The 13,549-nt window shown below is 41.8% G+C and overlaps 1 protein-coding gene across 12 annotated transcripts in view; it reads left to right on the forward strand.

Moving 5' to 3' along the window:
• The window catches only part of nav2a (neuron navigator 2a), a 1,144,654-nt gene that overhangs the window by 751,703 nt on the left and 379,402 nt on the right, over positions 1-13,549 (forward strand). For 10 of the 12 annotated variants that reach the window (XM_087996268.1, XM_087996269.1, XM_043705373.2 and 7 more), the window contains exons 5-7: positions 1,845-2,115; positions 8,638-8,706; positions 12,118-12,266. In XM_087996268.1, the coding sequence (XP_087852394.1) occupies positions 1,845-2,115; positions 8,638-8,706; positions 12,118-12,266 (489 nt within the window). The remainder of the gene's footprint in view (positions 1-1,844; positions 2,116-8,637; positions 8,707-12,117; positions 12,267-13,549) is intronic. The other 2 variants (XM_087996266.1, XM_043705383.2) reach the window with 1 other exon arrangement.

Below are 13,549 nucleotides of genomic sequence, written 5' to 3' on the forward strand. Positions count from 1 at the left end.
CCAGGATGTTGTCTGGTATGGAGAGTGCTAGCTACGAAGCACTCTGAGTAGATTAGGATTATTTTCATTAAAAGATGGAGGTTGAGGGGGGACTTGATTGAGATCTACACAATCATGAGAGGTATTGACAGGGTGGATAGCAAGAAGCCTTTTCCCAGAATGGGTAACTTAATTACTAGGGGTCATGAGTGAGAATGGAAAAGTTTAAGGGAGATATGCGTGGAAAGTTCTTTACGCAGAGAGTGGTGGGTACCTGGAATGCATTGCCATTGGAGGTGGTGGGGTGGGCACGATAGTATCATTTAAGATATACCCAGACAGATACATGAATGGGCAGGGAGCAAAGGGATACAGATCCTTAGAAAACAGGCGGCATGTTTAGATAGAGGATCTGGATTGGCGGAGGCTTGGAGGGCCGAAGGACCTGTTCCTGTGCTGCAATTGTCTTTGTTCTTTGTTCCAATGGATGTCTCGGCTCTCAGCCTTAATAATGCTTGAAGTAAAGGGTGTGAGGAGCCATGAAGGTAGGTGGAAGAGCATGGCTTGGCATGGAAAGCATGGGCAAGAAATTCTGAATTTACCTTTCAAAAGATTCTCACTTTCAGATCAGGATTCAAAACACATGAGAAGCCATGAACCCCATGTTGTTTAAACATTTTGCTGACTCCGTGAAAATGAAAGAGGGCCAGCACAGGCTGTGCGAGAGGGTGAGAGCTGGATAGCACTCAGCTTTGATGCCCTCCAATAAAATGATCCATTCACCCCCCCGGATCAAGAATACTGAAGCAGGGTGTTTGAGATATCCTTGTGGTCTTCTAATCGTATCCCAGAAAGTAGGGAAAGAGATGGTAGAAGTAGATAGTCACAGTGAAGTGGTTGTGAGTTTCAGTCAGCTCTTTAAATCCTGAACTTTGATGCTATGTGAATGCTAATTCAATGTGCAATAAACCATATAGTTGTCAGTGCTTAATTTTTTAAAGGGAAAGTTTAAATTAAAATAATGCCACCAGCTGCTGTCAGAAAATGTAAGCTGAGAAATATCAGAGCAGATTTATTTGTGGATGTTGTGTGGACAATCCAGAGAAATGAGAGCCATTACATAAAGACTTCCATTGAAAGCATACTATCTGGTGGATAACGGCCTGATACGGCAACTGCTCTGCTCAGGACAGTAAGAGATTACAAAAGGTTGTGTGCACGGCCCAGACCATCATGGAAGCCAATCTCCCATTCATGGGCTCCATTTACATGGCTCACTGCCGCAGAAGGGCTGCTAACATCATCAAAGATCCATCCCACCCCGATAATGCTCTCCTACAACCTCCTCCATCAGGCAGATGATACAGAATCCTGAACACACGCACCATCTGGTTCAGGAACAGCTTCATCCCAGCCGTTATTGGACTGAAGAATGGACTTTCTCACCCCAAATAATGCTGATCTTGTTACCGCTGATCTCACCTTGCGCACACCCTGTGCAATGTAACCTGTATGCCTCTGCCTTAAGTTTTTTTACAACCTCCGATCTGTACATCCTTACTTACTGTGATCTGCTTGGACTGCTCGTGAACAATGCTTTTCACTGTACTTCGGTACACATGACAATCAATCAATCAATCAATCAAAGAAGAGTCATATTGGACTTTAAATATTAACTCTGTTTCTCTCTCAATGCTGACTTTCTCCAGTGTTTTCTGACTTCATTTCAGATCTGCAGCATCCACAGTATTTTGCTTTTACAAAATTATCTGGTCACTTGACAATTTTTAACAGAGATAAATGAATTGAGGTTTTCTTGTTTTGTGAAACTTTGCGGTGAATTGTTCATGTTTGGTCTCTTTCAGAAATCCGAAATGGAAATTTGAAAGCCATCTTGGGTCTCTTCTTCAGTCTTTCACGATATAAGCAGCAGCAGCAGCAGCAGCAGCAGCAGACGCAAAAACAACAACAGCCATCTTCACTTGTATGTCCACAGCAGGTGCCCCAGCATCATCACCCTCAGCATCAATATCAAGCTGGCACCCAGCAACAGCAGCATACCACACCCTGCAGCCAGCCTCACCAACAAGTACAACAACAGTGCCAACAGAAAGGCCAGCTGGAAATGCAGTCAAGGTTTGCTTTGAGTTTTAAGTTGAACGCTGGGTTGCTTTACTATTTGAAAGCCTGAAACCTTGCCACAGGGTGGCTCAGTGGTTAGCACTGCTGCCTCGCGGCACCACAGACCCGGGTTCAATTCCACCCTCAGGCTAGTGTCTGTGTGGAGTTTGCACGTTTACCCCGTATCTGCGTGGGTTTCCTCCCACAGTCCAAAGGTGCGCAGGTTGGGTGGATTGGCCATATGTGATGTCCATGGATGTGCAGGCAAGGTGGACTAGTTATAGTAACTGCAGGGTTTTAGGGTCTGGGCGGGATGCGCTTCAGGGGGTGGGTATGGACTCAATGGGCCAAATGATCTGCTTTCACAATGTAGGGTTTCTATGAAAAGTACTATGTTGACGTGAAATTTCTGATTGACAAGTTGTGCATGCTGGTTTCCTTCTGCATAGTTCTGTTGTGAAGCAGGCAGGATATTAGACATAATTACATCCCACACACATCCACATTTCCAATTACATCCCACACACATTTCCACACTTCACCTTTGGTGCTGAAATCACACTCAAGCTTTGAAGACATTACTCAAAAATATCAACTTTGCCACCTTTACAAAATAAATATTGTGCAGTTTTGCTTAATGTACACAATATACTCAAAAGTGATGGACTCAGTGGCCAGCACTGCTCATGGAACAAGTTAGTCACCACATCGCCTGTTTCCACAAATTGCAGTAATTTCTAAACCATTACATTTCAGTTTTACATGCAAAGGCACTGTTAAGAATGTTGGGTTTTCTTTACAATGAAACTAACTACCGTTCACAACTATAAGGAGCAAAAGGTTCTGCACTAGTTAAAATCAGGTTACTCACAAATGATGAAATAGATATTTAATAATTTGTTTTTGAGATAAAGCTCTTTTTAATTCTATAGGTGATTGCTAGTTTTCAATACAATACAATAAGGAGTGTATTGAAAGTAAAACCTTTATACAAAATTGTCTTCTAAAATGCTGGCTGACTCTGCAGCTTCCTGATATCTTTACATCGAAGATATCTGAGTCGAAATCTTTTTAAAAAGGCAATTCATAAACTGAAGGAATTTTGGGTGCAGTTTGTGTCAATGTGCCTGTTTGTGTCAATAATTTGTACCCTTTGAATAAGGATGTTAAATTTTAATAGGGGTGTTAAATTTTAATAGAGGTGTTAAATTTTAATAAGAGTATTAAATTTTAATAAGGGTGTTCAGATCAGTTTAAATCTGTGTTTTCTAACTGTATCATCCATTTTTATTCAATTTGACAGTAAATTGAACAAAGGAGCGAAACAGCAATATATTGTTCATTTATGAAGCACCAACTCAAATAACAATAGCAGGGATTACTTCTGGTGTTTTTTTCTTAAATAATAACATGACAAAGATTCAGATATAATGTGCTGCACCGTCTTCTTCCCAGTTGATAGTGCGCTGCCTTCCTCTTGTGGTCATGCTACTGGAGCCTGTGAGTTCAAATCCCATGAGGGAAAGTTGTGAAAATGTGGCAGGTTTATTGATGCCATTCCAGGGAAAGAGAATGGCACCCTTCCCTCTTTCAAATCACTCAGTTCTTGATCAAGGGACACAGATTGGAAGGCAGGAGTTTGCTGCAAGAACACCTTACCCTTCCCAACCCTTCTGACTCTTCAGCCCCATACCCATCAAGTTATCCACCTCCCACCTCCCCAAAACCTGCACCCTTTGACCAGCCTCCTGCCGTCACTGGTCTGGGATCTAGCAACCACATGAGTGTGCTAGCAGGCCAATCACTAGGACTGTTGTCTTCTTCGGGAGGTCCTTGATTCCTGAGGTGGCCCACCTTTTGCCCGAACTGCATGAACAGCACCTTCATTCGATGGGCCTTTGTGTGAAGAAACAATGCTGGGTTCTCATTGGCTGTTGCGATTGCAACTGAACCACCCCACCTCTATTTCCATTGAATGCCATTCAAGATAGCCAGGGATGTTCAAAATAAAATGCCTTACTCCTGTGACTCAATGGCAGATAAAGAGTAAATTTTGGAGATGTAATTAGAGCAGGTATAAAGCAGTAAATGGCCTTTACATTTAAGAATAAAATATTGACTTTAAAATGTGATGTAATATTATCTCAAGTTTTGTAATTGTCCAAGAAGTTAGTTTCTGTTGTGTGTTCATGGGATGTAGGCACCATGAGCTGAACCAGCTTTTCTTGTTCTAATTGCTGTCGAGAGGATAATGTCAGCTGCCAGGGGTCCTTGATGCCACATTTGGTTAAATGCAGTTTCAGTGTGAAGAGTAGTCATTCTCACATCAGCTGTGAAGCCCAACTTTCGTGTCCATCTTTAGAGCAAGGCTGCAATGGGTCTGGAGCTTAGTGGAACTGAAAACAAGTATCAGAGAGCGCACTGTTGCTGAGTGATTAGTGCATGGCAGCATCTCTCATCACATTGTCAATGAGAGAAGACTGATGGGGCAGTAATTGGCTGCTTTGCATTTGTCCTGCTTTTGTGAACAGAACATAACCTGGGCAATGTTTCTTGGCTAGGGGTGTGCCTTGGTATGGAGCACATCATCTGCACTATAGCAAGTATTTGACTTTATCTGGTGCCTTCAACTGTTTGTTGCCATCATGTGAAGTGAATCGAATTGGCTGAAGACTGACATCGTGATACGGAGGAATTGTGGAGAAGGCCAATTGGATTTTTATTCAAGGCAACATGGGCTTCACCGGCTGGGACAACCTAATTGGCCTTGAGAAGATGGTGGTGAGGTATCTACTGCTGTATTTGTTGGAGTGGTCCTAGGAGCTGTTAGAGAGGAAGCTTCTAGATTGAAGATGTTGCAACAAGTGCACAGCTTCGGAGAGGTCTTTCAGGTAACAAAAACATCACCTCAGCCTTCTCTTAAATTAATCGCTCTCACAAATGACACAGAGGATCATTTGCTTGACAGTTGTGGTTAAAGTTGGTTGCAAATACTTCACCTTGTATTTTGGTTCCAATTGTTGGTCTCCATTGCTAGTTAATTGTTTCATTTTCTGCCATCACTAAATGTGCCTTGATGCTTAGACCTGGTCCACAGGCTGTGGGTTCTTTTAGCCCTGACATCCTGAATGCTGGTTTCATTTTAAGTCATGTTAGATTACATCAACACGAGTTTGGCACCACCACACTATAGGAGGGAAGTGATTGCACTGGAGGGGGTGCAGATGATATTCACCAGGACGTTGCCTGGGATGGAGCATTTCAGTGATGAGGAGAGGCTGGATAAACTCAGGTTGTTTTCATTGGAGCAGAGAAGGCTGAGTGGGGACCTGATAGAGGAGTGTAAGATTATGAGGGGCTTGGACAGAGTGGATAGGAAGCAGCTGTTCCCCTTAGTCAAAGGGTCAAGAACAATAGGACATAATTTTAAAGTGGAAGACAAGAGGTCAAAAGGGGAATTGAGGAAACATAATCTCACCCGGAGGGTGGTGGAGTTTTGAAATGCACTATCTGGGAGGGTAATTGAATAGGGTAACCTTGCAACTTTTAAAAAGTACTTGGACGAGCACTTGACACGTCATAACATTCAAAGCCATGGGCCTTGTGCAAGAAAGCAGGACGTATTATATATTTGGTGGGACAGACTTGAAGGGCTGAAGGGCTTCTTGTATTCTGAAGATTTTGTGATACTTACAGATCTACCGCATGCTGTTACTGGCAAGTTGCATACCTCACTAAATCAGGGTTACTTTAACTAGTTTAGAGGTAAGTTAATAAATTTCAATAATGTTTTTCAAGGGAAGTGTCACATTCTAAGTAAGTTGAATAAATTTTGTGAGGTTAAATTTTCATCCTGATGTTGCTGAAGAAATTAAAAATATTATTTCATTTCTTAATGCATCGTTTCATTCCACTGCCTATGTTTCTTCCTCCTCCAACAGCAATTCATAACTCCTTGAACACAAGGAGATCGTGTTGGGATGAAATAACTTTGCAGCACTAACATTCTGGAAGTTTGTCAATTTTTATGGTCACAGTTGTTTAACAACATCTGCATTACAGTATCTCGGAGGGAGCCTTTGGCAATAGACAACGTGTGTGTTATTCAAGAGGGAGGAAGCAGGAGGATCTTCTTTCTTATTACAGACTCATATTTCAGCTCTCCCAGACATGGGTATGCTGAAAGTGAAATCTAGGATCTTACAATCATGGAAACATAGAAAGTAGGCTACACAGCCTATGGAGCCTGTTCTGCCATTCAATATGATTTTGGCTGATTGAGCACTTTAATGCTTTTTACCCATCCCATCCCATCCCCATAACCATTGGTACATCATTGGTCATCAGAAATCTCTAAATCTCTACTTAAATGTACTCATAGTCTAAGCTTCCATAACCCTGTGGGGTAGACTTCCAAAGATGTACATTCGTTTAAAACAAAGATTTTCCTGATTTCGGACCTAAGAGACACCTCCCTCTTATTTTTAAATTGTGCCCCTGGTTCTAGATTCCCCAATCAAGAGACACACCTTGCCTGCGTCTACCCTGTCTATCCCTTTAAGCATTTTTATACATTGAATGAGATCACCTCTCATTCTTCCATACTCCAGAGAATACTAGCCCAGTCTCTCTCCATAACTCAGTCCCACCATCACAGGAGCAAGTCTTGTTGCACTGCCTCAACAGCAATGATATCATCCCTGAGATAAGGAGACCAAAACTGCACATAGTAATCCAGATATGGTCTAAAGAAGCTCCTATATGACCAAAGGAAGATTTCACTACTCCTGCCTTGAAATTCTGTTGCAATAAAGGTTAACATTCCAATAGCCTTCCTAATAGCTTGCTATTCATTTAAGCTTTCAGTTACTTCCTGACAAGAACAACAAAGTTCCTATGCATGTCTATATTTTCCAGCCTCTTGTTGGCCTGAGTAGGAGAGCCACCAGTCTATTTATGAGATGATTTTCTTTCTTCGCCTAATTGTATTTGCCCTCATTTTAAGCAACAAACTGAATTTAAGAGTATGATCAATTGATATGTTCCAGCTTTAAACTAGAATTGTTTCCCTGTTGGGAGGTGCACAAGGCAGATACAAAGCTGATTTAATTTTCTGACTTTTTTTCCCCCAGCTCTGAATGGGCACCTATTTTCTCATTGACATCTATCTAGTTAGTGGAGGGGATTAAGCCACTGTTTGGCATTGTATTTGGCTGATGCTATGCTCAGAAAAACCACATTGCTTGGGCAGTGCTCCTCAGCATGAAGGTTCCTCTTTATTCTGCATTTAGTTAAAAATCACACAACACCAAATTAAGTCCAACAGGTTTATTCGAAAGTACAAGGTATCAGAGCACTATGTTTTTCTCAGGTAGCTGTCTACAAGACATGGAATATATCAGAAAGCATGTTGTCGACTTTTGGGAGTTCAACTCCAAGTTTAACTTGTCACTGATGAAAAAAGTCAGTCAGTTTTGCATCGTGCTTGGTTTTCCTTTTCCAATGGATGTGGTGTGTTAAATGGTAATACACTGTTTCTCTTTATAAGATGTTGCACTGCAAAGAGTACAAAAATGAAGATCAGGAAAAAGCATCAGTGCACATTTTTATTTGTCAAGCCCATGAGCTGGTGCAGACTTGTGCATCCCCCAGCAATGCCTTACTCTTACTCGTGGAACATGGAGATGTGTCAATTTCACAAAGAAACTTTCGTTATGAAATTCCTCCCAATGCTTTGTGACTCTTGGATTTGTTCCAGGGCATCAGGGTTTCTCATTAATAACTTATATTATCAAACCTTTCTCCATCTATGCTCTAATTGGCTTAGAATATCAAATTATATAGGATTAGATATGCCCAATGTACCAACACCACAGGTTCAATTATCTTCATCCTAGAAAAATGTAACTGTTGTCCTGTTAAATTTCAAACATTTTCTGCTTTCATTGCTCCTCTGTGTAGACTACTCCATTTGTTCACCATCTTCTACAAAAAAGAAGTTTCATCCTCACCATGAATTCATGTTTCTCCTTTAAATTTGAATGCATCCACCTTTGTGTCAGAATTTGTGTCAACATTCAGGAGTCATCATTCTAGAGACATTATTCTGGAGTGATCATTCTGGGGTCATCATTCAAGAGTTTTCATTCTGGAGTCATCATTCTAAAGTCATCATCCCAGAGACATCATTCAGGAGTCAAGCTCATCATTCCTTGATTGGCTTGGAGGCTCCTTGGCATAAACAGCAGTGGCATTTTTGGACTTCTATTATAGGTCAATTATCAAACTATTTGCCCTTCTTTGTACTTCCAGTGAAGACAGAATGGCCACTCTGTTGTACAATCTCTATGTACATAATATTTGGGTAGTGTTTGCTTCATGGCTTATGATGTCTCAGGTTGAATTGAGTGAAAATTTGAGCATTGAAGTGATGGAAGTGCGATAAAGGTTCATGTTGCATGTTCTTTGGTCTTGCTGTACTCTCATGGTCTATCCTTTATTCATGATCATTTTCTTCTTTCTTCTTCTCTGTCACAGTGTGTCATCCAGGTTATCCTCCCAAAGCAAAAGCACAAGATATGCGCCCAATCAAAGAAAGACCTCTAGGTCAGCTGGTGTTGCTTGCTTTTAGCCCACTGATCGCTTCTAGCATTAGAGGTGTCTGATTTGACTGTGCATGCATGGCCAAGCATTTACCTAACTTACTAAATTTGCACCATCATCTTTACTGTAGTGCTATTAACAGTAGGTATACATCCACCTGTACCTACCCATCTGAAAAAATTGCAATAATAAACAAGGAAATTGCTGGAGAAACTCAGGACCTATAGAAGGAGAAACAGATTTAATGTTTCAACTCCAAGGCCTTGCTTTGAGTCCCAAGTCCATGCCAGACTTGAGTGATTAATTCTGTTTCTCTGCCCACAGATTGCTGTCAGACCTGCTGATTTCTGCTATTTTTATTTCAGATTTTCAGGCACCAGAGTATTTTACTTTATTTGAAAAAAATTGTATCATATTCAGTTGAAGTGTGGTAAAATATTGAGCATACCTCCCACCGATTACCCCACTTATCCCCTGAACTGATTGATTCCCCCTGCTCATCACTCTCTGATACTCCACCTGAGTGACCTCACCTTATTGATTAGCCATGATGGTGCTTGTCAGTCAGATATCAAACTGTGCAACTTCACAATTGAGACTGCATCTGAGTCTGATCCTGGGCGAAGCTGAGACTCAAACAGCAGCTGCGTGTTTAATAAATTTGTGGATCCTTTGGGAAATTGCAGGTGTATGAAGATGCACATCCACTGTGTGACTCAAAGCTCCATTTATTGATGGCTTAACTGGGTTTCATGCTTACTCAGTACACAGCCCTGAGCAGGAACTGTGGATAGCACTGTCTCAAAGTCTTCAGCATTGTAAAAATACAGAAGCAGTTTAACATTTTAATTGTTTTGATTGATAAGTTGGATGTTATTGATGTACCAGAATGCCGCATGTATGTATTATCTCATCACAAACATGACATCAACCAGAGAGTCATAGATGTACAGCATGGAAACAGACCCTTCGGTCCAACTCGTCCATGCCGACCAGATATCCCAACCTAATTGAGTCCTACCTGCCAGCACTTGGCCGATATCCCTCCAAACCCTTCCTATTCATCTATCCATCCAAATGCCTTTTAAATGTTGCAATTGAACTAGCCTCCACCACTTCCATGGCAACTCATTCCATTCACGTACGACCCTCTGCGTGAAGACGTTGCCCCTTAGGTCACTTTTATGTCTTTCCCCTCTCACCCTAAACCTATGCCGTCTAGTTCTGGACTCTCCTACCCCAGGGAAAAGACCTTGCCTGTTTATCCTATCCATGCCCCTCATGATTTTATAAATCTCTATAAGGTCACCCCTCAGCCTCTGACGCTCCAGGGAAAACAGCACCAGCCTATTCAACCTCTCCCTATAGCTCAAATCCTCCAGCCTCTTCCATGTACCAGTAAACACTGATGCAAAAGACTCATTTAGTATCTCCCCATTTCCCTGCGGCTCCACACAAAGGCCGCCTTGCTGATCTTTGAGGGGAAAGTGAGGTCTGCAGATGCTGGAGATCAAAGTTGAAACTTTATTGCTGGAACAGCACAGCAGGTCAGGCAGCATCCAGGGAACAGGAGATTCGACGTTTCGGGCACAGGCCCTTCTTCAGGGGCCTTATTCGCTCCGTAGTTACCTTTTTGTCTTTAATATATTTGTAAAAATCCTTTGGATTCGCCTTAACCCTATTTGCCAAAGCTATCTCATGCCCCCTTTTTGCCCTCCTGATTTCCCACTTATGTATACTCCTACTGCCTTTATACTCTTGTAAGGATTCACTCGATCTATCCTGTCTATACCTGACATATGCTTCTTTCTTTTCACCAAACCCTTAATTTCTTTTGTCGTCCAGCATTCCCTATACCTACCAGCCTTTCCTTTCACCCTGACAGGAATATACTGTCTCTGGACTCTCGTTATCTCATTTCTGAAGGCTTCCTATTTTCCAGCCGTCCCTTTACCTGCAACGATCTGCCCCCGATCAGCTTTTGAAAGTTCTTGCCTAATTCCATCAAAATTGACCTTCCTCCAATTTAGAACTTCAACTTTTAGATCTGATCTATCCTTTTCCATCACTATTTCAAAACTGCTAGAATTATGGTCGCTGGCCCCACAGTGCTCCCCCACTGACACCTCAGTCATCTGTCTTGCCTTATTTCCCAAGAATAGGTCAAGTTTTGCACCTTTTCTAGTAGGTACATCCACATACTGAATCAGAAAATTTTCTCGTACACACTTAACAAATTCCTCTCCATCTAAACCCTTAACACTATGGCAGTCCCAGTCTGTGTTTGGAAAGTTAAACTCCCCTACCATAACCACCCTATTATTTTTACAGATAACTGAAATCTCCTTCCAAATTTGTTTCTCAATTTCCCTCTGACTATTAGGGGATCAACCAGCTTGGGTATAAATTGAAAATGTGTATTAGTGGCCAGAGTTCAAACACTGATCCTTTGGTGTTGCAGAGCAAGCTGAAGAATATTAAAGTGCAGGCCCTTTCCCATACTCCCTCAGGCTTGCTTCAAAAGTTGCTGAGAGTATGAAATGAAGCTGGTAGTGAGTGGTCTTTAGTATTGTCACATTCAGTATCCTGAATTTATACAATTTGCAGAGTCTCAGTTTACCTAAAAACCTGAATGCCATGGTACGGGGGATTCTTCCATTTCCTTTATTATAAAGGTCAAGATCTCCTTCCAAGTGTTTTTACGGAATTACGGAATCATTGTGATGCAGACGGAAGTTATTCAGTTCATTGTGCTAGCACAAGGTCTATTATCTGGTTTGGCTGTATTACCTACTGCCAGTCTTCTGCCTTTTCTCCATATCTCTGCATGCCATTTGTATCTAAAGAACTATCCAGTGCCCATCTTCAATGCCTCCACTACATTTCCAGGTAGTACATTCCACTAACTAACTACTCGTTGTGTGAAAAAGTTTTTTCTTCATCATATCACCTTTGCTTCTTTTGCACATCATGTTAAGCCTGTGCCCTCCCATTCTTGTTTCTTTTACAAGCAGAGAAAGCTCAGTTAATTGACTGTGTTTATGAATTGAGTTATTAATTGGTCTGCCAGCAACGTTAAGTTCAGAACCAGATTTGTATTCACTAACTCTGCGTTTTCTCAGAGCTTTCATTTTAGTTCCTTCAAGCATTTTTAATAGCCCTGTGGTTTGATTTCCACCCCCTGATCTTAGTACTGTGTTTATGCCATTGTTGGGAAATCAGCCGCAATTCAGAACCCAGTGTGTGCTGTTTGGTTTGTTCAAGTTTTCTGTCGATAACAGTTTTGTTTCTTGTGGTATTGTCCTGTGCCAGTGATTTTCAGTTGGGCTCTTTATTTACTGTTTTCAGTTGGGTCCACTATTTCTTATTCTAAGTTGAGCTCACTATTTCCTCTTTTTATCTGTTTGTCTCCAGGCTTCCAGCCCCCACTACAAGATTGTCAGCTGCTGGCAGCGACAACAAGGCTCGTGTATGCACCAATGCAAGCAACAGGCGCAGTCAGAGCTTCAACAACTTTGATAAATCCAAATCTGCTCACAACCCAGCGGCAAGTAATGAGAAAGGTACAACCATTCGCACTTGTACATTCACATTGTAGGTGCCAGTTGGGTTCCATTTTGCTGAGTCTTACCTCAGTTTAAACCCTGTCACCCTATGCAAGGACATGAGAGCGGAATACCGTTAAGTGCAGTCCGAAGCAGTCTTCCTCTCTCTGCAGTGCTGTCTTTTGAATGAACGACAATCAAGTCCTGTCTCCTTGCTCAGGCAGATATAAAAGCTGCTGTTGCACAATTCCAAGCACGGGTTCAGAACGTCTTTAAAAAATACAGAATGTGCTGGAGAAGCTCACGAGGTCTGGCAGCGTCTGTGGAGAGAGAAACAGAATTAATGTTTCGAGTCCTGTAGCTATTTTACAGTGTGCTTCCAAAGGAGAGTCATATTGGACTTGAAATATTAACTGTTTCTGTGTCGACAGATGCTGTATTGCCTGCTGAGCTTGTACAGCACTTTCTGCTTTTATTTCAGATCTCTAGCATCTGCCAGTATTCTGCTTTTAGAATAGAAACTGTTGTCCTGACCAATTAATTGTTCCTCAACCAAGCAGATTGACGTATCTTTACTTGTTTGCAAATGATAGAGCTTTTTGAGTGTGGTTTGTTTGCTATGTATTTTTGTTGAGTGATATGGGCTGCATTGATAAGTTTGGGTTTGCTGTTCGTCTTTCTGACAAAAACAACAAAAATTCATGACAAAAAAAAACAATGAAAGAACTGCAGATGATGGAAATCTGAAATAAAAACAGAAATTTGCTGGAAAGCTCAGCAGTTCTGGCAGCATCTGTAGAGAGAGAAACAGAGTTAACTTTTCGGGTTGAGTGACCCTTCTTCAGAATTTATGAAATTCAGGAAACACTTTGGGTATTCTGAGGATGTGGCAATTGTTTTGTAAATTGAAGTTGAAACTATGGTCTGAACTTTTGCTTTCTGGCTGCAAGCACAGATTTGGGAGAATTCTGGGCTCTGCAAACCCAGTGCAGCAGAAAGCACCCTGGGATGGGGTGTGGTTAGGGCTGAGTCTTGTAGGAATTCTGGCAGACAACCTTGCAAAACATGCAGAGGTTGGTGGGGATGGAAAAGGACGTGGTGCAGAGCAATGGGAAAAGAAATAAGGTAACTGACCACCTTCTTGCCCTTGTTACTTACATCCTTCGCCTACCCCAAGATTCTACATTCCCATCTGCCAGCCACATCACTTCATAGTTACTACTTACCCACTGCCCCTGATAGGTTTCCTGCTAATCTATGCCCCATGGTCCTTGTGTCAGCTGAGAACCATCACCATTTGC

This window comes from Chiloscyllium plagiosum, unplaced genomic scaffold (assembly GCF_037043375.1).
Source record: "Chiloscyllium plagiosum isolate Xiang-an unplaced genomic scaffold, Cpla_swu_hap1 HiC_scaffold_18, whole genome shotgun sequence".
In the NCBI taxonomy this organism is placed as follows: domain Eukaryota; kingdom Metazoa; phylum Chordata; class Chondrichthyes; order Orectolobiformes; family Hemiscylliidae; genus Chiloscyllium; species Chiloscyllium plagiosum.